The 26,836-nt window shown below is 33.5% G+C and overlaps 1 protein-coding gene and 1 non-coding gene across 9 annotated transcripts in view; both read right to left on the bottom strand.

Moving 5' to 3' along the window:
• Positions 1–26,836, bottom strand: part of STXBP5L (syntaxin binding protein 5L) — a 428,903-nt gene that overhangs the window by 219,694 nt on the left and 182,373 nt on the right. For all 8 annotated transcript variants that reach the window (XM_078066497.1, XM_078066496.1, XM_078066495.1 and 5 more), the window contains exons 6-7: positions 22,824–22,958; positions 16,154–16,217 (exon numbers count right to left, since the gene is read on the bottom strand). In XM_078066497.1, coding sequence (XP_077922623.1) covers positions 16,154–16,217; positions 22,824–22,958 — 199 coding nt within the window. The remainder of the gene's footprint in view (positions 1–16,153; positions 16,218–22,823; positions 22,959–26,836) is intronic.
• LOC118528804 (U6 spliceosomal RNA) lies at positions 14,010–14,112 on the bottom strand. Its single transcript, XR_004913808.1, has one exon. It is a non-coding gene; the product is annotated as a U6 spliceosomal RNA (small nuclear RNA).

Here is a 26,836-nt window from a genome sequence, read left to right as displayed (position 1 = left end):
TAATGTATGGTTTGCAGGTGTTGGGTGTAATGTACTATATATGTCAATTATGTTGGTTAATCATGTTCAGATTTTCTGTAACCTCACTAATTACTTCTTTATTTGCTTACTTTTGCTTCTTATGTTTGTGGTGGAATTAGGAAGTGGAACCTTTGGCAAGTGATTTGATCTTAAAGGTGGAACACTAAAGAAGAGGAGCAGTGCCCTTATGAAAGAGACTCTAGAAAGCTCTCTTTCCCTTTTTACTGTGTGAAGACACACTATGAAGAAGGCCATCTAGAATCTGGACCCTCATTAGACACCAAATCTGCTAGTGCCTTAATCTTGCTCTTTCCAGCCTCAGAACTATGAGAAATAAATATTGTTTAAGCCATCCAATCTATGGTATTTTTGTTATAGCAACCTGAACTAAGGCATCTACTTTGTCTGATATTACTATAGCCACACCAGTTTTTTGTTTTTGTTTTTGCTTAGGGTATTCATGCTATATCTTTTCCTATCCTTTTACGTTCAACTTTTCTATAACCTTAAGATTAAAAATATGTCTCTTGTAACAACATATCACTATTTTAACACAGTCTGAAAATTACTATCTTTAGCCTATTTGTTTACATTTAATATAATTGCTGTCATACTTTAGAGCAAATCTATCTGCTTATTTTATATTTGCCCAATCTGTTTAATGTTATTTTTTCCTTTTTTGTTTTCTTTTGGGTTAATAATTTTTTGTTATCTCAGTTCCCTATTAACTTATCCATATACATATGTTTATTATTCTTTATTACCCACATGAATATAAAATGTTTTTATGACTTATCAAACTATAATATAAATTAGTACTTGTGTTACTTTTTGGAAGCTATAAGAACCTTGGAACTTTGATTCAACAGATTTTATCCCCACTTTTGACTATTTTTAACTTAAATGTATATTATTTTTCAATGTATTATACTCCCAGAAGTAATTACTATTTTTATAAAATATTCCCTAGATTTACCCATAATTGTTCTTTATTCCTCCTACATCTGTGTTCTTTTATAATCAATTTCATTCCCATAGAGAATTATAGTTTTTTCATTAGAGCAGATTTGCTATTTATTATTGCAAATTATGTTAAGTTGCTATAATTTCATGATATGTTTTTTAAGGGTATTTTTGTAGAGCATAGAATTTTTTTCTGTAGGTGCTTTTTTCTGTCAGTACCTTGAAATGATCACTCAATTGTCCTCATTTCCCATTTTTCTGTTAAGATGTCTGCTGTTAGTCTTTTTTTTCCTATACTCTGCTTTTAATATTATTCTCTTTGTCTTTGATATGCCTAGGTGAAATTTACTTTTTGTTAAGCTTTCTTTGAGTCTGTAGTGCATCTTAGATTTTGGTATCTGTCATCAGTTTGAAAAATTATCATCCATTCATTCTTCAAATATTGCTGCTGTCACATTCTCTTTTTCTTCCTCCAGGACTCTAATTACATATATATTCCACATTTCATTATGTCCCAAATGCTCTTCATCCTTTTGGCTTACCATACTTTCATTTGGATATTTTCTTCTGACCTATCTCCCAGGTCACTAATTCTCTCTTCATCTATTTACAACCAGTTATTTTGTTTTCTGTTATACTTTTCATTTTTCTGCTGAAAACTCCATCATTTTTATTTATTAAACATTTCAATCACACTTATTTTAAAGTCCACATTTGGTAACTGCTATTTGAATTTCCTGTTGGCCTATCTGTACTTACTATCTGTTCTCTTGGTTTCTGGTGAATTCTGATCATTTAATATACCATGTTATTTTTACTTTCAGTATCGAGGATAAGTATGGGAGAAATGTAGTGATAAATAAAAGCTCTGGGTGATGTTTTCTTCTTCCATAAAGAATTTATGATTTTATCAGTCAGCTAGACTAAGGCAGACCAACTTAATCCCAAAAAGGATTCAGATAATGTTAAGAAAAATTTCAGTTATTTAAAGGACTAGTTTATTTCCAGTTCAACCTTATTTGTAGGGTATATCCCTTTGGAGCCACACTGAAAGCTTAGAGTGATTATCAGAGACTTTATTTTTGGCTTGCCCTGAACTCCTTTTCTCATCCACATTACTCTTCTGTGCCCTAAAACTGCAGAAAATTTTGCTTAGCCTCTCAGCCAATAACTCTGTTTGGTTACTCAATATCTTAGCATTCTTTTCAAATAGGAAAATCCCTAGAAGGGAAAATTGTGGCAAGTGTTTCTGCGTGTCTTTCTGTGGAATCAAGAGCTTACAAATCTTCACTGCCTTGGGCACTCTCTGGTGCCCTCAAATAGATTTTCAAAAATATTTTGTCCAGATTTTGTAGTTTTCCCAGTGGAAGGACTGATCTGAAATAGGATAGTCTTCCATTGTCAAAAGTGGAAATACTGTGGATGTTAAACTGTATTCAAAGACATTTTCAGCATCGATGGAGATGATCATAATTTTTTTCCTTAGATCTGTTAATCACAAACTGTATTGATGGATTTTCTCATAGTATCTATCCTTGTAACCCTTGAATAAAACACCATTCATCAGTGTTTGTTTTTGAATATGCTTTTGGAGACTGTGTCCTATAGGATATTTTATTTAAAACTTTTCCATTGATATTAATAAATTCAATAAATCCGTGTTTTCCTCTGTGAAACTTTTTTCAGGCTTAGTTGTAACTTATTAAATAAAAACAATTTTAATACTTTCTTTTCTTAAACTACTCAGAACAGGGGTTGGTAAACTTTTTCTCTAAAGGGACAGACAGTAAATATCTTACACTTTCCAGACTACACAATCTCAAAAAAACAAAAATAAAAACAACTTATTTACACTAATAGGAAATAGGCCAGATTTGTCCCACAGGCCACAGTGGCAACCCCTGCTTTAGAATAGTTGATGTAGCATTGTATTATAATAGTACTTAAAAATTTAGTAAAATTTCCCTGTAAAACTATTTGGGTCTGGTACTTTTATTTGTGCATAGTAATTAAATAACTTCCTCATTTTCTTAAACTTTCTGTCTCTATTGGTGTCAATGATGATAAATTTATTTCCCTGGGAAATTACCAATTTTGCCTATGATTTTAAATGTATCTGCTAGAGTTGTGTAAAATAATTTAATTTGGATGTTTAAAAATTTCCTTAGTTTTAGTGTATTTCTTCTTGTTTTGTGTGTCATTTGTGTAACTTTGTTTTCCCCTATTTTTCTTCATCAGGCCAGATAGTAGTTTGCGTATTTTGTTTATGTTCTATGCAAAGAACCAGCATATTGATTAATTTAGAAGACACCTTAAAAACAGGAGAACTCCCTAAGTTCCACTTTTATCTTTATATTTCCTTCCTGCTTCCTTTTGCTTTATTTTCTTGTTCTTTTTCTAGGTTTTTTGTTTCATATTGAATTTATTTAAATTTCTAACTTTTATTCACATAAGTATTAAATGCTATGTATTATTTTATAATTGTTTTAATTATATTTCATAGAAATTATATTTCATATTTCATAGGTAGTACTACAATATTGTTAATTTTTATATATTCTTCAATTTTGGTTTGTATTTTCTACTTGACCTAATAGTTATTTAATGAGAGTCTTTAAATTTCCAAGTGGAAAGGAATTTTTGCTTTCAGATTTTTTATTATTGTGTTTCACTCTCTATATGAAATGCACAATCAATTATATTGCTTGGGGATCAGGATTTTTCTTCATCAGATCACTCAAGATCACCCCTAAGTGGAGATGTAATTGAGTAGTAGTCAGTGTCTAGATAATACCAACCAATCATCTGACATGTGAGGCAAGTCTAAATTCTGTCCCCCATCAGTTGGTTTTAGGTATTCGATCCCCACCCCATGAGACCATATATGTGGGTTGAGCAAAAGGCATTGTTGCAACAGATGGAATTCTAGGACCTCCATTTATCTAATTATGCCTTTTAGACAACTGAAGGCTGATTTCCTGAATAAACCACTTTGACTATAAAATGGTTTGTCAGTTCCCTCACCCATTTGTATGACTCAGTGAGTATTATAACATCTAATTCATAATGGATAGCTCAGGTTACATTATCATTTGATGTCCCATGGTTAGGTGTTCAATCTCTACAAGAACTCACTAGCATACCAGGAGTTGCTTTGAAAATGGAGAACAGCTGTTGTGACTTTCTTATCGGGCTTTCCAACAGACCATTCTTATCTACCAGATACATTAAGCTCCATCAGATCATAGGCACCAAGTGGTAAGGGGGCCTGCAAAGCAGCTTGGACTTAGTGAAGAGCCCTTTCATCTCTAGGTCCCACTTAAAACCAGCAGACTTTTTGGATAATCTTAAAAAATGATTTGAAACAGTAATTTTGAAGACATTGTATACTATTATCTAAATCCAAAACCATCAAATGATATGACACTTTCTTAGCAAAGAGAAGTACAAAAGCTTATGTTTTACCTTAGAGGAGATACCCCTGCATGCCCCAGACCATTAAACTCTCAAAATCATCACATATAAGACAAGGTTCTAGATCTTTATGGAATCTTCCCACACTCTGACACGAATCTTGTTAGCTACAGAGGTACTTGCCCGTTTTTGCTCACCAGATCCAATTAGTATTATATAATAAAGAAAATGAACTATCTATCTATCTATCTATCTATCTATCTATCTATCCTTTCTAAAGACTGTCAAGACAATCAAGTTTCCTTAGAACTATGACAGAATATAAAAAATAACATAGTCCTGGGAAAAAATTAGGAAGTTATACTGCTTTCCCTTTCTATAAAAGCTTTTGATCTTCTCTGCTGATATACTGAGAAAAAAGAGTTCACTAAACAATTGTTTATCAGGAGACAGCCTGATATTGGTCTGCACCTGTAGAAGTATCCACAGCAAAGCAGCTGTCATTGGGGCAATCACTTGGTTAATTTTACAGTGGTCTATCAACACCAAGATCAATCCATCTTGTTTTATGCAGAGCCCAGAAAATGGAATTCAACAAGGATCTACTATTGCATCATTCAAGTCTAATTGTGCTAATCTCTGCAACTCCCCCAGAAATACATCCTGGCTTTTGTTTATAATCATGGCAAGGAGAGACAAGTTTTAGGAGTTTCCATTTGTCTCTTCCAATTGTAATGGCTCTAATTCCAATGTCAGAAAACCAGTAAGAGAATTATGCCAGCCTCTGTGCATATCTATACAGATTATACAATTGTGGTGTAAAATAACTGGGTGAGTCTGAATACCCATTGGACCTACTATGAGATACACTTGGGTCAAAACATCATTTATCACCTAGTTACAAAGTTCCATATGCCATGACTCTAACTGGAGGATCACGCTTTTTGGATCTTTTGGTATTAATGACAGCTCCAACCCTATAGTTAACAGTACTAGAAAAGTAAACAGTTACTTCTGCAAATGACCACAGATGCTTCCATAACTACTATATGTACTTATGGAAGCACTTCAGGGTCCTTTCTCAGAGGCAACTGGCCTCTCCCTTTCTATCAGTGGGCTCTAGATCTGTGAGCTGGCTTATACCTGGAAACCTGATGAAGTGCTATGAATTTCCTCTTTGGTGGTCAATGTCAAGAGCTGATTTTTTTTCTGATTATGCAAATCAAACAACATCCCAGTCACCTGCTCACCTAATTTTGCTCCTAGAAACAGCATGATACATTAGCTATTACCATAGATTTCTGCATTGCCATCCAGGCTTACTGCTTGTTATGGCAATTATGTTCATATTGCCAGATGGTCGAATATTACCATCTGGCCTCTACCAATCCATGATATTAATCCCCATAGATACTACAGAGCCTGGATCTCTGCCATCATCTCTTACTGTTAACAAAAGCCAAAAAAGGGACAACCCCTACCAAACTTCTCAAATATACTTGTACTCATCTTTCCCGAGCACTCCTTATTAGGTTAAGTGAAGACAATGTCCTTAAGAACCCTCTAGGAAGTCAGGAGGTGAGGTGCCAGGACGAATATAATATATCCATTTTAATGTTTTCATCTCCCTGTTTTCTGACCCCTTCTTTAATATTGTACCAAAAAATCCTAGCCTCTGTACTTTATTTACCATGTACCTTTGTTAAGTCCATCTTCAAGGGGCCATCCCAACAAATGATTAGGATCAGATCCAGGTGTCCTTTCTCAAAGCATTGTCTCAAATTATGGTTGAGTGCCCCCATGTAAATGAACTCTCCTCTATGTAACCCGTATGATCAAACCCTTAAAAAGCATTCTTAAACACTTGATGTACTGTTAGTATTATCCAGGTCCTAAATTCATTTGATGAGGAGAGGGTTCCCATGTAGTGCCTATTTCTTCCTGGAGGAAAACTTACACTTATATTTTAGGCTGTGCTTAAATCTGAGATCTGATTCTGGTTATTGGCCTGGCGGTAATGGAATTGAAGGTTGATCTTGTGAGGGTAAATAAACACCATCAGGCAAGAAAACTACCTCATTTCATTGGTCATTTACAGTCTTCTAGAAAATGAGAAACCATTCTCTGGAAATATTGCAAGAGGTACTTCTGCTGGCCAGGAAGTTTCAAGGAAATTGGAGAGGGTGGGTTTTACAATATTTTCAGGCTTATATACACAAATTTCTGTATCTCAGGTTTAGTGGTTGAATAATGTCCCCGCAGAGTCTCAAAATGTGCCCTTATTTGGAAATTGAGTCTTTACAGATGTAATTTGTTAAGAATTTTGAGATGAGGTGTGCCTGGCTGGCTCAGTCAGTGAAGCATGAGACTTCTGATCTCAGGGTTGTAAGTTTGAGCCCCACGTTGGGTGGAGAGATTACTTAAAAATAAAATCTCAAAAAAATAATTTTGAGCTGAAATCATGCTTGATTTAGGATAGGCCCTAAAACCAATGACTGGGGTCCTTGTAAAAGAAGAGAGGACACAGAGACATAGAGAAGAAGGTCATGCGAAGACAGAGGAAGACTGGAGTTATGCTGCCACAAAACAAAGGACATTAGGAGCCACCAGAAGCTGGAAGAGGCAAGGAAGGACTCTCTCCTAGAGCCTTGAGAGGGAGGATGGCCTGACAAAGATCTTGATTTTGGACTTCCGGCCTCCAAACAGAAATAATAAATTTCTGTTGTTTAAAGTCACCCAGTATATAGAATTTTGTTATGGCCATGCTAGGAATTGAATATACCAGGAGTCAGGGTCACATTCTTTTCTTATCAGGGCTTTGACTTTAACAAATAAGACCTATCAAACTATGTATTTAGCTCTTTATAAACAGGCCTATTTTTAGCACAGTCTGCCCTGGAGCTGCAGGAAGAGTTCCTTTAAAGCTTCCTTAAAGAGCCTCTGACATGCCTTAAATCAGTAATTAACTGTTCTGAGTTAATCATATTATTTTCATACAGTCTCCAGTGATTTGGTAGGCAAAATAATGCCCACCAAAGATGTCTATGCCCTAATATAAATATATTAAATAATATAACATATTACCTTAAATGACAAAAAAAAAAAAAAGAAAAGACTTCTCAGTTGTAATTAAGATTTGTTGAGATGAGGAGAGTATCCTAGATTATCCAGGTAGTCCCAATCAAATCACATGAGTCCCTAAGAGTGGAGAACCTCTCCCAGCTATGGTTAAAAAGAGATGCTATGTTATCTTTAAAGATGGAGGAAGGGAGTTACAAACCTAGAAATGTGTACAGTTTATAAAAGCTGAAAAAGGCAAGAAAATAGATTCTCCTCTAGAGCTACCAGACAGGAGTGAAACCCTGTCAAAAATCTTGATTTTTAGCTCAGTCAGACCTGTATTGGACTTCTGGCCTACAAAACTGTAAGATAATACATTTGTGTTGTTTCAAACTACTAAATTTGTTATAATTTATATCAGAATAGAAAATAATACAAGTGGCATCAAAGGAAGCTGTTTTTTTCCATCATCATTAAAATCATCATTGCCCTTTATCAGTTAAACACCATAGTACTTGATCGCCAATTGTCTTACCTTTCCATCAGTTCCTTTCCCAATTAATCATAGGAGGTTATTTAAGTAATTGTGATGTCACTGCATGATAATACCACTTCACTCGGCACCTTCGATGGGTTCTTTAATTTTAAATAGGAGACAATTCAAGTCCAAAGTCCCATCCTGAGGGTCTACAATCTAGGAGTCAGCAAACTTTTTTTGTAAAGGGCTAGATAGTAAATATATTAGGCTTTGCAGGCTTTATAGCTCTGTCACAACTGCTTGGCTTTGTTGTTGTAGTTAGAAAGCAGCCGCAGACAGTATGTTAATGGTGAACATGACTGTGTCCCAATAAACTGTTTCACAAAAACAGGCATCAAGCCAGATTTATGCCATTGGCTGTAGTTTCCAATCTCTCAACTAGAACAATTCTGATAACTATTATCTTAACCAGGGTTCTGTAGAAAACAGGCTGAGGCTAGGCTTAGGTGCTAATGTTTCACTGAGAAGTGCAATCTCAGGGCTGTAATAATAAAGGAAAAGTGAAGTAAAGCAAAGAAGTAAAAGTAAGATGATATATCATCATACTAATCAGTATTTCATAGGGAAAAGCAAAAGAGGCACAGCCAATCAGTTAACAGGTGTATCTGCTTGGCCTTGCTGGATGTCTCTAACAGCTTATGTGGAAAAACCATAATTCAGAATAGCCCAACCACAGGGAGGAAGGAAAGGAGAATTTTATTTCTTGTCAGTATTGGTCAAGGTTTTCTCTATGGTAAATTAACACCCCCTCACTTCAGAGTTGTATCATTTGACCCCTTTGGGAGCCACTGAGGAAGCCAGATCTCATGCCTTATAGTATGGCACATTATCTGAATCCAGAATTAAAGGGTGGAGTTTAGACTTGGCATAGCCAGTCAACTTAAGGAAATAGTACTGTATGAAGCTGATTAATCCTGCCAAAACTGAGATGAAGCAAACAGTTAAGAATTTGGGAGACAAACAAGGCTGAGAGAATTCAAGGAGATATATACAATATTATGTCCAATATAGGTACCTCTCAGTAGAAGAGCACCCTCTTCAATTTGATATACTTATGCACAGTTTCTTTAGTAAATGTTATCTTAGAGGATGGTCTATTTTCTAATTCCTTGATACTATGCTGTTTTAGTATAAACCTTAACATAAGTAATTTGTTCCTTCTTTCACTTCACCACCAAACCTCCATGAAAATTTGTCTTTTCCAAGTTGAATTTATACCAGAAATGTAAAATTTTTAAAATGAGAAAATCCATTAACATTTCAACAAATTAACAAATTAAGGAATAGTCATTTCTAGTGTAAGTATCTGAGAGTCAGCTTTTTGGATTGTAATATATGTGCCTGACATTAAGCTTTTGATTGCTGAGGCATCCTCTCTTCAGACATCCATCTTGAATAAATACATTGTCAGCTACATTATTAGATAAAAAGCCAGGCTGCCCCATCCATGAAGTTCCCCTTTGACAATTTGATTGACAGCTTACTTTTGCCTTACCATACTTTAATTCTGCTCTAATGTTTTAAATTCACAAATAAAGTGAACATGTGAAACCCTAGGCACCCCACTCTCAACCCCAATAAAAGCAGAACCCCAGGTCCATGTACTCTATCTCACTCTTTCTCTACCCATGACTTCACTGAGTGGCCCCAAACATGTTGTGTACCCTCTAAGACTTGTGAATAATAAACTTTGTTTTTCAAAGTTCCCTGATGGTTGTTGCTGAGGTGCATCTTGGCCATTATAAGAACCAAGAGGCTGGTCAAACCACAACACTGGCTCTGAAAAAGGGAAATGTCTGTGGGGGCTGGCCTCAGGCCCAACTGAGTGTCCCCAAGTATTTCTAGACCATAGCATCATTAACAATAGGCTGAGATTAGCACAAAACATATCTCAATACATGTAGAAAAGCATTCAATAAAATTCAACACTATAATTTAAAACTCTTAGAATATTGGAAATAGGTGGAAACTTTTTAACTTCATTAAAGCATTCAACCAACAACCTGTATGTAGCAAACATCTTAATGTTGAAATCTTGGGAGACATTTTGTTTGCAGTTGGAAATAAAAGAAAGTTCCCATTAAAACCATTTATATTCAACACTGCACTGGATTCCTATCCAACAAAACAAATATATATATAAAAATATATAAATTTAGAAAGGAAGAAACAAAATTTGTCTACATTTTCTATACTTTTATATGTAGACTATTCCAGATAATCCAAGAACAGCTTTTATAAACAGAACATTTGGTGATGCAAGGAATATAAAATAACAAAATCAATATTTTATACACTAAAATTAATTAAAATTAAAATTTAAGAAAATTAATTCACAGGAGCAATAAAAACTATAAAGTACTTAGAATTAAGCTAACAAAAGATATGTAAGAATTTTGTGCAAAAAGTTACAAAGCTATATAGAAAAAGGTAAGAAAACCAAAGGAAATATATCATGTTTATAGATGGAACATTAGTATCTTAATGAAGTAAATTTTTTCTAATCAGTATGTCTAAGTTTCAAACAAAATTTCAGGAGGGATTTACATAGAACTTGATAAACTGATTCTAAAATGTATATAGTACTATAGATAATCAGAAAAAGCCAAGATGGAGAAGGGAGAAGGGTCAGGCCTAACAGATAACAAGATATTTTCTGCAACTTTTATTAGTTATTTCTAATAAAATGTAGTAAAAGTACAATAGTAAATAAACATATCAATGCAACAGAGGAAAAAGTCCAGAAAAAGACCCATCCAAATATGGGAACTGATATATGCGTGAGATGTTCTTATACATCAGTGGTAACTGAAATGACTATTCAATAAATGAATTATTTATATGTAAAACATAAGTATCCCTTATCCCAAACCAACATAAAATAAATTTTATTTAGGTTAAAATCTAATTATGAAATGGAAAGCCTTAAAACTGATTTTTTTAAAAAAAAGGATTATATTTTACCTCAGGAAGAAATGATTTACTGAATAAGAAACAAAATGCAAGAATCAAATGAAAAGACTGATAAAGTTGAATAAAAAACTTCTATGTGTCAAAAGGCTATTGATGGAAAAACTAGCCTACAAGAAGTCAAATGATTTATTCAAGATTATATGCTAATAAGTAGTAGAGCCACAATTCAAACATATAGTCTTCTGACTCTAATACTAATTTATTTTGCATTCCTTTTAATTTTTAATTACATAATTAACACATTATATTCTTTCATAAAAATTTGAACACAAAGGAAATAATACCTTTGATCATTTTCCCCAGTTCCAATTTCCAGTATCCTCCCCAGATTTGTACATATACTTTTAGGACTTTTTTCTTGGGTATTTGAATATATAATAAAAATACAAATGCATTTTCAAGTGGTTTTATAGCGTGCTTATTGTTCTGCAACTTTTCTTTTAAAAATCGTGGCTTAAAGAACTTTCCATATCAGTACAGCATTCTACTGTGTGAATATATTAGCATTCATTTATTCAATTTTCTATTAATTGAACTTTAGGCTGATTTCAGTATTTTGCCCCTTGATCATATAAATAGGATAGACATCTGAAATGAATTTTCTAAATCATAATGAATATATGTTTTAAATGGTGATAATGCCAAATTGCTTATACTGGTATATATACCTACTACTACAGTATCTAGATATCCATTTCTCAATTATTAATATTTTCCATTCCTGATATTATTAATATTTTTAATATTTTGCCAGTCTGATGTGGAAAAAATGGGATAATGCATTTCCCTAGTAATTATTAGTGAGGCCATTTCCTCCTCTCAGCAGCCAAATTCTGCTCTCTAGAGGTAAGGGGCAACCACATTTTCAACTCTTATAATTGTCTTTTCTAGTAGACTTACTCCCATATTTCTAAATATGTTTATATTGCCATTTCTTGATATATTAATTAGACGTTATCTATTGATTTCCTATTAAGAGAGATGAGGATTTAGTACAAGTTCCTATATATTTTGCATGTTTATTATTTGCCTACTATATATGTAAGCAAATATCTTGTCTGTCTCTTATCATGATTGTCTTGTTATGGTATATTCCTTAAAGCTTTCAGGTTTTATGTCTTGCCCAAGGATGTCCCTACTTCACAGTAAAAACCCATTTCCTATAGTTTCTTCTAAAACTTTCTGAGTTGTGATTTTAACATTTACATATTTTCTCCATCTGGAATTTATTTCTGTGAATGGTGTAAGGTAGGTTCCTTTTTTTCAAAATGGTTAGCCAATTGTTCAACACCATTTATTCAATAGTTTATTATGTCCTAAAACATCTTCTCTAAAATATCCAAAAATTACATCAAATGTCTGAACCATTTCTGGAATATCCATTTAGATCTATTGGTCATTTTGTATCCCCTTGTTCCAATATCACAATGTACTACATTTCTTTTTTTTTTAAGATTTTTTTTTTTTTTTTTTTTTTTTTGACAGAGAGAGACACAGCGAGAGAGGGAACACAAGCAGGGGGAGTGGGAGAGGGAGAAGCAGGCTTCCCGCCGAGCAGGGAGCCCGATGCGGGGCTCGATCCCAGGACTCCGGGATCATGACCCGAGCCGAAGGCAGACGCTTAACAACTGAGCCACCCAGGCGCCCCTGTACTACATTTCTTTTTAACGATAGCTAAATTATGGAAAGAACCCAAATGTCCATCAACCAGTGAATGAATAAAGATTACACACACACACACACACAATGGAATATTACTCAGCCAAGAAAAGAATGAGATCTTGCCATTTGCAATGACATGGATGAAACTAGAGAGTATTATAAGTGAAATGTCAGTCAGAGAAAGACAAATACTATATGATTTCACTCACATGTGGAATTTAAGAAACAAAACAGATGAACAGAGGGGGGGAAAAAAAGAGAGGAAAACCAGAAAACAGATTCTTAACTATAGAGAACAAACTAAGGGTTACTAGAAGGGAGGTGGGTGGGGAATGGGTTAAATGGGTGATGGGTACTAAGGAGGGCACTTGCTGTGATAAGTACTGGGTGTTGTATGTAAGTGATGAATTACTAAATACTATACCTGAAACTAATATTACACTGTTAACTAACTGGAATTTAAATAAAAACTTGAAGAAAAATAAAATAAAATAAAAAATGTCTTAAAACATTTTCCCTTTTCAAAATTTATAGTTACTAATTTTATTTTTCTTCTTTTTTTTATATACAGCTTATATTACTTTCAGGTGTACAATATGTATAATTCAACAATTCTATACATTATTCAGTGCTCATCAAGATAAGTGTGTTCTTGATCCCATTTATCTATTTCAACCCTCTCCCCAACCTCCTCCTCTCTGGCAACAAAAGATTTGTTCTCTATAATCAAGAGTCTGGTTTTTTGCTTGTCTCTTTTTCTCTTTGTTCATTTGTTTTGTTTCTTAAATTCCACATATGAGTCAAATCATATGGTATCTGTCTTTCTCTTATTTCACTTATTTCATCCTCCAGATCCATCCATATTGTTGCAAATGACAAGATCTCATTCTTTTTTTTATGGATGGGCAATATTCCCCATTGTGTATATATACCACATCTTCTTCATCCATTCATCTGTGGATGGACACATGGGTTGCTACTATATGCTGGCTATTGTAAATAATGCTGCAATAAACACAGGAGTGCATATATCTTTTCAAATGGGTGTTTTTGGGTTTTGGATAAATGTCCAATAGTGTGATTATTAGATCATATGGTATTTCCATTTTTTATTTTTTGAGGAGCTTCTATACTATTTTTCACAGGGGCTGTACCAATATGCATTCCCACCAACAGTGCATAAAGCTGGAGGCATCATAATCCCAGAATTCAAGATACACTATGAAGCTGTAGTAAAACAGTATGATACTGGCACAAGAACAGACACATAGATCAATGAACAGAATAGAGAGTCCAGAAATAAACCCATGCTTATATGGTCAATTAATCTATGATAAAGGAGGCAATAATACACAATGGTGAAAAGACAGTCTCTTCAACAAATGGTGCTGGGAAAACTAATTTGACTGTCATTCTTGCCCAGGGGCCATGCTAATTTTCTCTGTATCATTCCAATTTTAGTATATGTGCTGCCAAAGCAAGTGCTGGGAAAACTAAATGGCTACATGCAAAAGAATGAAACTGGACCACTTTCTTACACTATATACAAAAATAAACTCAAAATGGACTAAAGACCTAAATGTGAGACCTGAAACCATAAAACTCTTAGAAGAAAACATAGTCAGTAATTTCTTTGACATCAGCTATCGAAATATTTTTCTAGATATGTTTCTTCAGGCAAGGAAAACAAAAGCAAAATTAAGCTATTGGTACTACACCAAAATAAAAAGCTTTTGTACAAAGGCACCTGGGTGGCTCAGTCCATTAGTTTCCTTCAGCTCAGGTCATGATCTCATGGGTCATCGGATCCAGCCAGGGTGGGGCTCTGCACTCATCGGGGAGTCTGCTTAAAAGATTCTCTCCCTCTGCCCCTCCTTCCCACTCACACTCATGCTCCCTCTCTCTAAAATAAATAGGTAAATCTTTTTTTAAAAAAAAGATTTTATTTATATTAGAGAGAGAGACAGAGAGCTCGAGCAGGGAGGGGTAGAGGGAGAAGCAGACTCCCCCCTGAGCAGGGAGCCTGACGACATGGGTGGGCTCCATCCCAGGATCCTGGGATTATGACCTGAGCCGAAGGCACATGCTTAACAGACTGAGCCATCCAGGCGCCCCATAAATAAATAAATCTTAAAAAAAAAAAAAAAAGCTTTTGTAAGGTGAATAAAAACATTAACAAAACAAAAAGGCTACCTACTGAAGATATTTGCAAATGATATATCCAGTAATGGGTTAATATCCAAAATATATTAAGAACTGATACACCACCAAAAACCACAAATAATCCAATTAAAAAATGGGCAAAAGACATGAATAGACATTTTTCCAAAGAAGACATATAGATGAAACACACATGAAAAGATGCTCAACATCACTCATAATCAGGGAAATGCAAATCAAAACCATAATGAGATGTCACATTACACCTGTCAGAATGGTTAAAATCAAAAACACAAGAAATAACAAGTGTTGGTGAGGATGTGGAGAAAAACATTTTCTTTTTCTTAAGAATTTTATTTTATTTTTTTTAAGATTTTATTTATTTATTCATGAAAGACAAAGAGAGAGAGAGAGATGTAGAGGCAGAGAGAGAAGCAGACTCTCTGAGGAGCAGGAAGCCCGTTTCTGGACTTGATCCCAGGAGTCTGGGATCATGACCTGAGCCAAAGGCAGACGCTTAACTGACTGAGCAACCCAGGTGCCCTTTTCTTAAGAATTTTAGAATCACTTCTTTAAAAATAAGTAAATTCTGATGACACCTGATTGGAATAACACTGTATTTATGGATCAATTTGAAGAAATCCAGTTTTCTTTCTATTACCATTAGGCAGACTTGACTTTCAGGCTCAATATTTATTAGGCAAATTCAGTTTTTATCATTTAAAAATAAAGAAGCAAACCTATACTAACTAATTTACTCAGGTGTTTTCTATGGTACTTAGCTAAAAAATAAATTCTTGAAGAGGCCATATTTATGATGAAAGTGATGCTTTAGATCTTTTCATATTATCAACTTTGTTTCCTTATCATCAAAAGAAAATTATGAATAAACAAAATGAATAAGGATTATTTCTGTAACCTCAGAACAATTTTCTATATAATTACCTATTTATAAAATCAAAATTGGCTAATTTATGATTATTTAGTATTGGCCATTTATCATTACCAAAACTGAATAGCAGAAGCCAATGATTAATGGTATTGATAAACATATTGTTAAGTTACAGCATAAAATATTTGAAAATTCAAGTTGTTCCACATATTCCATAACTTCCTCAAAATTCTAGAATTAAATACCAACTTTAGCTCTAGGTGAAAATAAAGACTTAATTTGGGACCATTACTAGTGTGAATAATTCATTTATTCATTATTTGCTCATTCATTCATTCAACATTATAATTTTAGAAAACACTGAATGCTTTGAACTGTGCTACAAGTTAGGTACAAAATAATAGTAAGAAACACCTTCATTCAAGAATGAGGAAAATAAATGCAAGAATAATGGTATTTGTAATACTCACTTTCCCTTCGTCTCTTGGGCTATCACTTAAATGTACAACTGGACCTGGATGAGTCTTTGTAGATCTGTTAAATCAATTCAAAATGGTAATTAAAAAATAGTAATTAAAAAATAAAAATTAAAACACCTTACCATTATAGACTGGAACAAAGAAATTACTCTGGAATACACTCCCAATATTCTCAGGTTTAAACTTAGATTCATTTGAGTTTTGGTTGTTTTCTTTAAGACCACTTTTCTTTCTCTTATTAACTCTATTAGAGGAAGTGTAATTTTTTTTTTTAAATCAGGTTTAAGAGCAGAGATCCACATAACAACAGGATTCTTCATTTCTATAGCATAAAAATTATATACTCGAAGAGATAATATTAATAATGAAAGGGATGCTTTAGATCTTTCACGTTATCAACTTTGTTTCTTCATTATCAAAGAAAAATTATGAATAGTCAAGATGAATTATGTCTTTTCATCAAATTATGAATTTATGCATTGGTATTTTTATGTTTGTTGCCAGATCTAAGCCTCTGAAAATTTGAAATTGAACTTACACAGACAAAGAAAACTTACATGGCCACAAAGCTAATGCTATAAGCCTGTTTCAGCCAAATTGCAAAGTACATAACTGACTTACAACTTTCTTTGACATAAAACCTCTGATTTTGCTCCTAAGAAAAGTATAATAGCTCCTTTGATTTACAAAGAAATTCTCTCTAGTGCTAGCCAACTTACAGAAAACTGACAAACTGGGGAAACCTAGTTTGCTGGTTATGTCTCATTTATTTGGTTATCCAGGGTAATCAATAACAGCTAACTATGTGTCTAAGTGCATATTGTTAAAAAGACCTGTACTCTGTAAATCTGACTTTAAAAATATTCTACTCTGATATCTGGCATGTTTCTTTTATATTTCCTACTTTGACATATCATTGTTGAATATGATTATGTCATGTTTAAATACAATATGACCTGATATGACCATAGATTTATTATTGCTCATTTTCTACATCTTTTCTTCAACAGTCTGATTATGCCAGATTAATCCTATTATGATTATATTGACATAGTTTTAATTTATTTCTTTTTAAAATATAATTTATTTCTTATGCATACATGAAAACCGTCAAAGATTCTTCACAAAATAGTAAAGAAGAATACATTTTAAAACTTTTTGGGATCAGATAAAAGTGACAAATTAACTCCAGGTTTCCCAGATACTGACTCCCCACCGAGACTCAGAGGAATAAATACAGACTTATAAGATATTTTGTTATCAGTTTTATCCTAAATTTTCTTATCTAAAAATGGAGATAGTAGTACTGATCCTACTAATTACAAGGATTAGAATATTTATATATAGCACCTAATATAATGCCAAAACATAGTAAGTACTCAATGAATAGTATGTATTATGACTGTTGTAATCACTGGAATAATTGGAAACTAGAGTTATTTTCTGCATTCTAAATGCAATGTTTTATTAGAGTAAGGTGCCTCTCATAGGGAACAGTGTCCTTCAATTATCCTTTGGAAACTAATAATATCCAATAACCTACAAATTCCTGTTTCTTGGGTATGATTGGAACAACAAATACCAAAGTGTGCTCCATGATAAACTAATGAATATATAAGGTATTTCACATAAAGAGTGTTCCATATCAAAAAAGTTTGGGAAACCCTGAATTAAACAAAGTTAAATATTTTTTTCTTCTACAAAGGTTCTTAGAGCCATAATATGCAAGTGAATACTGAAATCTTCAATATTTTCCCAAAGTACTAGCCCATAGAATTATTTCTCATTGACCATATTAAGGGAATCACTGAAACATACTTTGAGAAACACTAGTTAGACCATATGCAAAACTCTTCCATTTAGATTCTCAGAATTTGTAAAACACTCAAGTTCAGAAAATAATTTAGCATTAAACTTCAGTTATTTGTATTGACTTTTTCAGACTATAGAAGATATATTATTTGTTGTAAAAAAAATTCCAAACTTAGAAGATACTAATAGTCAAAAGAAAAAAATCTCTCACATTATTTTACTGCCTGAATATAATGACTACTAACATTTTGATACATTTTTTCTAACTTTTCCCCTGACATTATACTTCCAAAAACTATCAAACATTCCTTGAAAGACTTATGGCCATTAGAAATTGACTTAAAAAATAAAAAAGCATTGGTGTACACTCTGGATTCTGTAATTCCTACAAAAATTACTTCAGATAGAATTATCAATGAAATTAAAATCATATAATATCCATCTAAATAATGCCCAATAATTCTTCTAGTTATCCCTATTTATCTCTCTTCCTCTCATTTACCATCATGGCTTCTTTAGTTTCTTTTATGGGCCTTCTTTCTCTTCCTATATCTTAAATATTGATATTCCTTTGTATTCTATCCTGGTCTGTCATCTATTCTCATATAATATATGGTCATGAATTCAAGAGCACACAGGAGCCAGGCAGGTATTGCAAATGAAGCAAACAGGCTGAATGAGAACTGTACCAAACTGAATAGCACATTATCCACCTACAGAAGGAAGGTTGTTACTCAGTTCCAGCTGATTACTGACTGCCAGGCAAGAATACCGAACTAGAATTGTCTCATTATGAATTTTCATGAAAATCTGGAAACCCAAATTTTTATTTCTACTTGCCAATTTTCAAATATTAGAACTCAGAACATATTTAAATACTCTGATAGCCAAACAAAACAAGATATCTGTGAGTCAGAATTGGTTGACTGTCTGCTAGGTTGCTACCTGTTTTCTATACACTCTTCATGCACAATCTCATCTTTTCAATGATCATAAATTCTTGTTTTTTTAACTGTTCAAATTCTTATACTTTTTCTTTTCTTTCTTTACTTTCTTTCTTTCTTTCTTTCTTCCTTTTTCTTTCTTTCTTTCTTTCTTTATTATGTTATGTTAATCACCATACTCTATCTCATTACCTTCGGATCCATATATCCCACTTCCTACCATTTTCCCATACCAATTCCATTTGAATGTCTTATAAACAATACAACTCAACCTACCTAAAATTGAGTTCATTATTTTTTTTCTCAACCTACTCAATCTCCTGCTTTCTTTCACTAAATGACACCCTTATCTACATAGTTGCTCAAGCTCTAACAACTGGGGTCACTCTTAATTCTTCTCTATTGTTATATCTTCTCATAATACCCAAGTCTTGCCTCTTCTATCTTCTATGTATTTAATTATGTCAGCTTATCTCCACTCCTAAATCAATGATAATGTTTACCAAGAATACAGTCTTCTCTCTTTAATCATTTCTCTATACCTGCCTTCAGAGTAGTCTTCCTAAATGCAAATTTGATCAAGTCAATTCTCTGCTTAAAACCCTTCAAAATCCAGCTCCTGGACTTTAAGTCCAAACTTCTCAAACTGGCCTACAAGGCCTTTCATATTATATACCCTGATTACCTCTCCTCAACCTTTATCTTTTATCATATTCTCTTTCAGGTATTCCAACCAACTAAACTACTTAAAATTCCTGTGCAGGGAACAAAAACTCTCTCACATTCCATTCTTTAAATCTTCTATCCCCTCTTCCTAAAACACCCCCACCCCCCTCTCCCAAGTCTTCCCTCAACTAACTAAAATTCTCATGCTTCGGATCTCAACATAGATGTAATTTCCTTCACAGATACTTCTCTGAGACCACATGTTAGGTGTCCTTCTTATGGAATTGCCACATTTTATTTCCAATATATTATAATTGCCTTTTTAATTAATCTCATTAGACTGAAAGCCCCAAGAGGACAGTAACTATGTCTTCCCAGTTCATAGTTGTTTCCAGTATCTAGCATACCATAGCGCACAATAAATATGTTTGAGTGATTGTTAAACACAAGTCTTACACTTATGATTTAATAATCAATTTCATGCTCAAACATTAGTCATATGTAGAAAAAATAGGTTACATTTTTTAAAAAGCTAGGGCTGCCCTGCAGAAACATCTATTTCTATAGTATAACCTGGAATAGATTTTCCCATAGAAAAAAATTTTTAATGTCCATTTAGTTCTATGCTACTATTTTATGAGGTGTTCTACAAACATCACTGTTTCTAAGGAAAATGTGTTCCAGTTTCCAAATAATCAATATATATACTTTGGGAACACAAACTATAATTATGAGAACTGCCTAAAATTATAATTAAGAGACTTCACTAATAATAGAAACAAACTGAAAAATAACATTGAATAAAAAGTATTTCGGGGCGCCTGGGTGGCTCAGTCGTTAAGTGTCTGCCTTCGGCTCAGGTCATGATCTCAGGGTCCTGGGATCGAGCCCCGCATTGGGCTCCCTGCTCAGCGGGGAGCCTGCTTCTCCCTCTCCTACTCCCTCTGCTTGTGTTCCCTCTCTCGCTGTGTTTCTGTCAAATAAATAAATAAAATCTTTAAAAAATAAAAATAAAAAAATAAAATATAAAAAGTATTTCAAGTAGGAACTTAAATTGAAATAATTTCACATATCTCTTAAAGACAATTCTGCATTTGCCATACTTAGAAAATGTATTGTTAAAATCTGTGTGTAAAATTCTATTAATGAAATGACTCTTTTAAACAAATATTTTATTACTGTCCCATACACTCGACACATATTAACAGGAAGCGGCATGCATTTTCTAATGTATCTCAATAGGTAGAGAACAATTAAAAGACAGTTCTAGGAGACTGGCGGTTGGCATTTAAAATTATATAGATCACAATGGATCTATAATTCCATGTAATACACTTTTGGAAAACTGGTCTAAGTAAACCAAGAAACATTCAGGAGGTGATATTGTCTAATAATAATTTCTAGAGGATATTTCAGGACATTTTCAGAGGCATGTACAACTCTCTAACAGATCAGATTTATATAAATGGTAGTTTCTATTCTTATGCTGTATCAAATCAAATTCTTATGCTGTATTCTTATGCTGTAAGATCATACTATGAAAAATAAAAGTGCTTTATTTTACTTTAGTTTCTCTTAATTTTACCCTCCTTTTTAGTTTTTAAATTCATCATTAATCCTGAAATCATAAAGTTTAGACTATATAAATACATAGAGGTAAAGTATAGGTCACTAATTCAGGTAGTATTAATTTCAACTATGAAAAGTATTTGTTAAGTAAATGAATATGGAAACAAAATAGCAAAAGTGGTGAAATACTGGATCTATTTAGATAATGAACTTCTTAACTAGCAGCATTCAACTGAAAACAAATAATACATATATCACTATTTGTACTAATATTAAATTTGTATAAATGTTCTATAATTCAATCTCTCAAGTTTATTTACATTTTTGTCAATATCCTAAGAAAATTATGAAAGCAAGCATTAAGTTCAGCCCTATTTACCACTTTTATAGAACTCAGGTTATAGTGGTAAAACTTTTCCCAAATAGCTACAGAATTAAATAATTTTTTGGGAGACATAATTCTATGTTTTTAAAATACACATATAGAACATTAAAACATATATCAGTAAAATAGCGCATACTAATTATAATTGTAAATGAAAGCTCTAAGTCAATATTAGTGTGTAACTATCATACTAGTTCTTCAATAATGTCATCAGTCATTTAGTAGCCACTCTGTGGAAAGCACCAAAATAAGCCAAGTTTAAAGAAAAATAAAGGAGCAGTGAACAAAGATTTTGCCCTGGTGCAGTTCTTAATCTAATCAGGGAGGAAGAATTATCAATAACAAAAGACCCATTAGGACATAATACAAAAGGAATATTGTAACAAGAATATAATTAGTAACAACTTTCCTATACATACAGGCACACTGAAACATTAAAAATAGGGAATAGTAGATTTATTATAAAGACCAGACTCAAGCCTCATTTAAATAGGTTGTTTTAATCAGAGTTCTGGAGAATAATTATGTAACTCAGAATATATATATGAAAATGAGCCAGCCTCAAGTTAAACATACCTTATTAAGGACCTAATATGCACAGAGCATAAACATTTATTAAAGAAAATTTGTTTTTCTGATTAACACAGTGACCAGGAGAATTATTCGTTTACATACAAAAAGATGGCTTGGAATTCCATTATGTCTTATATGTGCATAAACTTAAGTATCAGCGCCAAAGTCAAAGTGGTAATTACCACTAACCACATATCCAAATAGCTGTATTATGTCACAACATAAAAAATATTGATAAGTTAATTCTCTTTAGAACCCTGAATAATATGTTAGTCAGGCAAGTGAAGAATGAGCTACCAGCAATAAAAAATATGTTAACTGATCATGATTATTTTTACCTAAAACTAAATGTGATCACAATCCACTTGCCATTCCCATTGGAAGTGGCTATACTAAGAACGGCTACAAAAAAAAGATGATTTCCATTTATGACTTTTAGAATAAGCCTTAGTATTTTATCATCAAATTTTACATACATAACCCTTAATTATTCAGAAACCCATAAGTATTCAGGAAGTCTAAAATTAGAATATGTTAATATTACAATATTTTTAGAAGTCTTTACAGTTTTAAATTATTTTAGCTAAACTTTTCACTCAAATTAATCATAAATTAGCTATAAATGTTTCAAATAACTCTGTAATTTGACATGCTTTACATAACCATATGAAATACTCAAGCCAAATAAAGTGGTATTTAAGTTCAAACTTACAGTTCAATTGCCTTGTTCCACATGATAACATATCCAGAAAGAATGAAAGATTCAATATTTACAATATGTGTATTTCCTCTTTCTGTTCCAACATAGAGCCATTTACTCTGGAAAGGTAGATGACAGTAAGTAATTCTGAAAGAAAGAAAATTACAATTAAAATATCTAAATTTTATGTTTGGTCAGCATTATATTTTCCTTATATTTATTAGGTAGTGATAGCTATATAAACAACAAAATTTACTATACACTCAAGTAGCATTTAGGTATTAGTAGAGGGTAGAGGATAAATAACAAGAGTATACCATTAAAAACAATAATGATAATAATAACCACTAATAAATAAGTGTCTACCATGGGCATTAACATATATTGTTTCTAATTCTTTCCAGAATTAGAGCACTCCAAGATAGATACATAATTCTATTTTATGAAGAGGAAACTGAGGCCAAGAACTTTTATTTTTACTTTCATTGGACTGACAGCTAGTAAGTGGCAAAAGCAGGATTCAAATCCATTCCTGTTTGGTTGCAAAATTAGCAAATTTCTAACTGGTGGTTTTTCTTTGGTAATATTCACTTCAAATAGAAATTAGGTACATGTGAAACATACATTTCATAGTTATCATAGAAATTGTAGCTTTTTTTATATAAGATCATAAATTATTTACTTTTTATTCGGATGGTTGGCATCTTAGTAGTATAAAGAAAGCTTATAAGATCAGGGATCTACTCTACTATTCCTTTATTTTTTTTTTGTTCTGCCTTTATTTGCACAATGGGCCTTCTGACGAATTCTGGGAAATTATTCTATAGCCAAAGAAACCATGATTCCTATAAATGAAATCTGGGAATTTACCAGAATCTTCTATTCACTGAGTATCACTCTTTTTAGTTTTGCCTACTCCCACTCCTTTTAAATGCTCATAAAAAAAGGGGGGGGGGGAGATAAGTTCACAGTTATCCCTTGCCAGAACCTGTCATTGAATCATATTTGCTAGAATTTATTCAGAAAAAGAGCTGGTAAATTGTTAGAAGAGGAGGACAGAATTCTGATGCCAGGTAGACAGACCAATATGGGAAAAAAAAGGGGGGGGAACATAAATGGTAAATTCCCAACAAAATTCCACCTTGTACCTCTTTTTATATAAGAGTGAACATCCAGTCTGTCGAATTTATATTCTCATTCTGGTTCATTGAATTATTCAACAGTCTACCTTTCTAAACCAAACTTCAAAAGTATTCTGCTGAAAGCCCCTTGCACATTACAACAAAAAAACTAGAAATCCTGATATTACTTAATGCACTTACAGTTAATTGAAGATCTAATTAAAGTGTGACCTATATGGTGTTGGACAATTCTGATTAAAACCTAAAGTCTAGAATCGCTGTTGCCAAGGGATATTTAATAATGTCCCACAGGAAATAACTTGATAGTCATGTTTCTAGGCCATGAAGCATCTATTTTCAATTCAGTGTAAGTAGAAAAAGGAAACTCATTTTAAACAGGATTTAAGATCACCTTTTCTGAATCACAAAAAGAGTAGAAAAAAACACTAGTCCCAATAAAGTAGACAAAAATTTAGGAGTTCAGGTAGAAAAAGAGCAAACTTCAATATGACATAGTCATTTCCAAGGTTGAGAAGAAAAATCTAAAAACTGCCAGGTTTCAGTAATGAGACCTGAAGCAAGAGGCAGAATTCCAATAAAGACAATCTTTACAGGGGAATGATGAAATACATGAAAAAGATCCAAATAGGATTATAAGCTGTATCGAATAGAAATGGAAGGAAAACTTCCAAACTCTTTTTATGAGGCCAGCATTACCTTGATCCCCAAACCAGACAAAGACCCCTTTAAAAAGGAGAACTACAAACTGAGGGTTCTAGAGGGGAGGGGGTGGGGGGATGGGTTAGCCTGGTGATGGGTATTAAAGTGGGCACATACTGCATGGAGCACTGGGTGTTATACGCAAACAATGAATCATGGAACACTACATCAAAAACTCATGATGTAATGTATGGTGATTGACATAACATAATAAAATAAATTAAAAAAAATAAAAAAGGAGAACTACAAACCAATATCCCTGATGAACATGGATGCGAAAATTCTCACCAAAATACTAGCCAATAGGATCCAACAGTACATTAAAAGGATTATTCACCACGAACAAATGGGATTTATTCCTGGGCTGCAAGGGTGGTTCAACATCCGCAAATCAATTAATACATCAATAAAAGAAAGAACAAGAACCATATGATCCTCTCAATAGATGCAGAAAAAGCATTTGTCAAAGTACAGCATCCTTTCTTGATTAAAACTCTTCACAGTGAAGGGATAGAGGGTACATACCTCAATATCATAAAAGCCATCTATGAAAAACCCACAGTGAATATCATTCTCAATGGGGAAAATCTGAGAGCTTTCCCCCTAAGGTCAGGAACATGGCAGGGATGTCCACTATCACCACTGCAGTTCAACATAGTACTAGAAGTCATAGCCTCAGCAATCAGACAACAAAAAGAAATAAAAGGCATCCGAATCATCAAGAAGAAGTGAAACTCTCACTCTTTGCAGATGATATGATACTTTATGTGGAAAACCCAAAAGACTCCACCCCAAAACTGCTAGAACTCAAAAAGGAATTCAGTAAAGTGGCAGGATATAAAATCAATGCACAGAAATCAGTTGCATTTGTATACACCAACAACAAGACAGAAGAAAGAGAAATTAAGGAGTCGATCCCATTTACAATTGCACCCAAAACGATAAGATACCTAGGAATAAATCTAACCAAAGAGGCAAAGGATCTGTACTCAGAAAACTATAAAATACTCATGAAACAAATTGAGGAAGACACAAAGAAATGGAAAAACGTTCCATGCTCATGGATTGGAAGAACAAATATTGTGAAAATGTCTATGCTACCTAGAGCAATCTACACATTTAATGCAATCCCTATCAAAATACCATCCACTTTTTTTCAAAGAAATGGAACAAATAATCCTAAAATTTGTATGGAACCAGAAAAGACCCCAAATAGCCAGAGAAATGTTGAAAAAGAAAAGCAAAGCTGGTGGCATCACAATTCCGGACTTCAAGCTCTATTACGAAGCTGTAATCATCGAGACAGTATGGTACTGGCACAAAAACAGACACATAGATCAATGGAACAGAATAGAGAGCCCAGAAATGGACCCTCAGCTCTATGGTCAACTGATCTTTGACAAAGCAGGAAAGAATGTCCAATGGAAAAAAAAGACAGTCTCTTCAACAAATGGTGTTGGGAAAATTGGACAGCCACATGCAGAAGAATGAAACTGGACCATTTCCTTACACCACACACAAAAATAGACTCAAAATGGATGAAAGACCTAAATGTGAGGCAGGAATCCATCAAAATCCTTGAGGAGAACACAGGCAGCAACCTCTTTGATCTCAGCCACAGCAACTTCTACCTAGAAACATTGCCAAAAGCAAGGGAAGCAAGGGCAAAAATGAACTATTGGGACTTCATCAAGATAAAAAGCTTTTGCATAGCAAAGGAAACAGTCAATGAAACCAAAAGACAGCCGAGGGAATGGGAGAAGATATTGCAAATGACATATCACATAAAGAGCTAGTATCCAAAATCTATAAAGAACTTATCAAACTCAACACCCAAAGAACAAATAATCCAATCAAGAAATGGGCAAAAGACATGAGCAGACATTTCTGCAGAGAAGACATCCAAATGGCCAACAGACACGTGAAAAAGTGCTCAACATCACTCGGCATCAGGGAAATACAAATCAAAACCTCAATGGGACCACCTCACACCAGTCAGAATGGCTAAAATTAACAAGTCAGGAAATGACAGATGTTGGTGGGGATGTGGAGAAAGGGGAACCCTCCTACACATTGGTGGGAATGCAAGCTGGTGCAGCCACTCTGGAAAACAGTATGGAAGTTCCTCAAAAAGTTGAAAATAGAGCTACCATATGACCCAGCAATTGCACTACTGGGTATTTA

The sequence above is a fragment of the Halichoerus grypus genome, chromosome 1 (assembly GCF_964656455.1).
Source record: "Halichoerus grypus chromosome 1, mHalGry1.hap1.1, whole genome shotgun sequence".
Classification (NCBI taxonomy): Eukaryota; Metazoa; Chordata; class Mammalia; order Carnivora; family Phocidae; genus Halichoerus; species Halichoerus grypus.
Note: the sequence above shows the minus strand (reverse complement) of the source record. Positions and strands in the feature narration are given on the sequence as shown.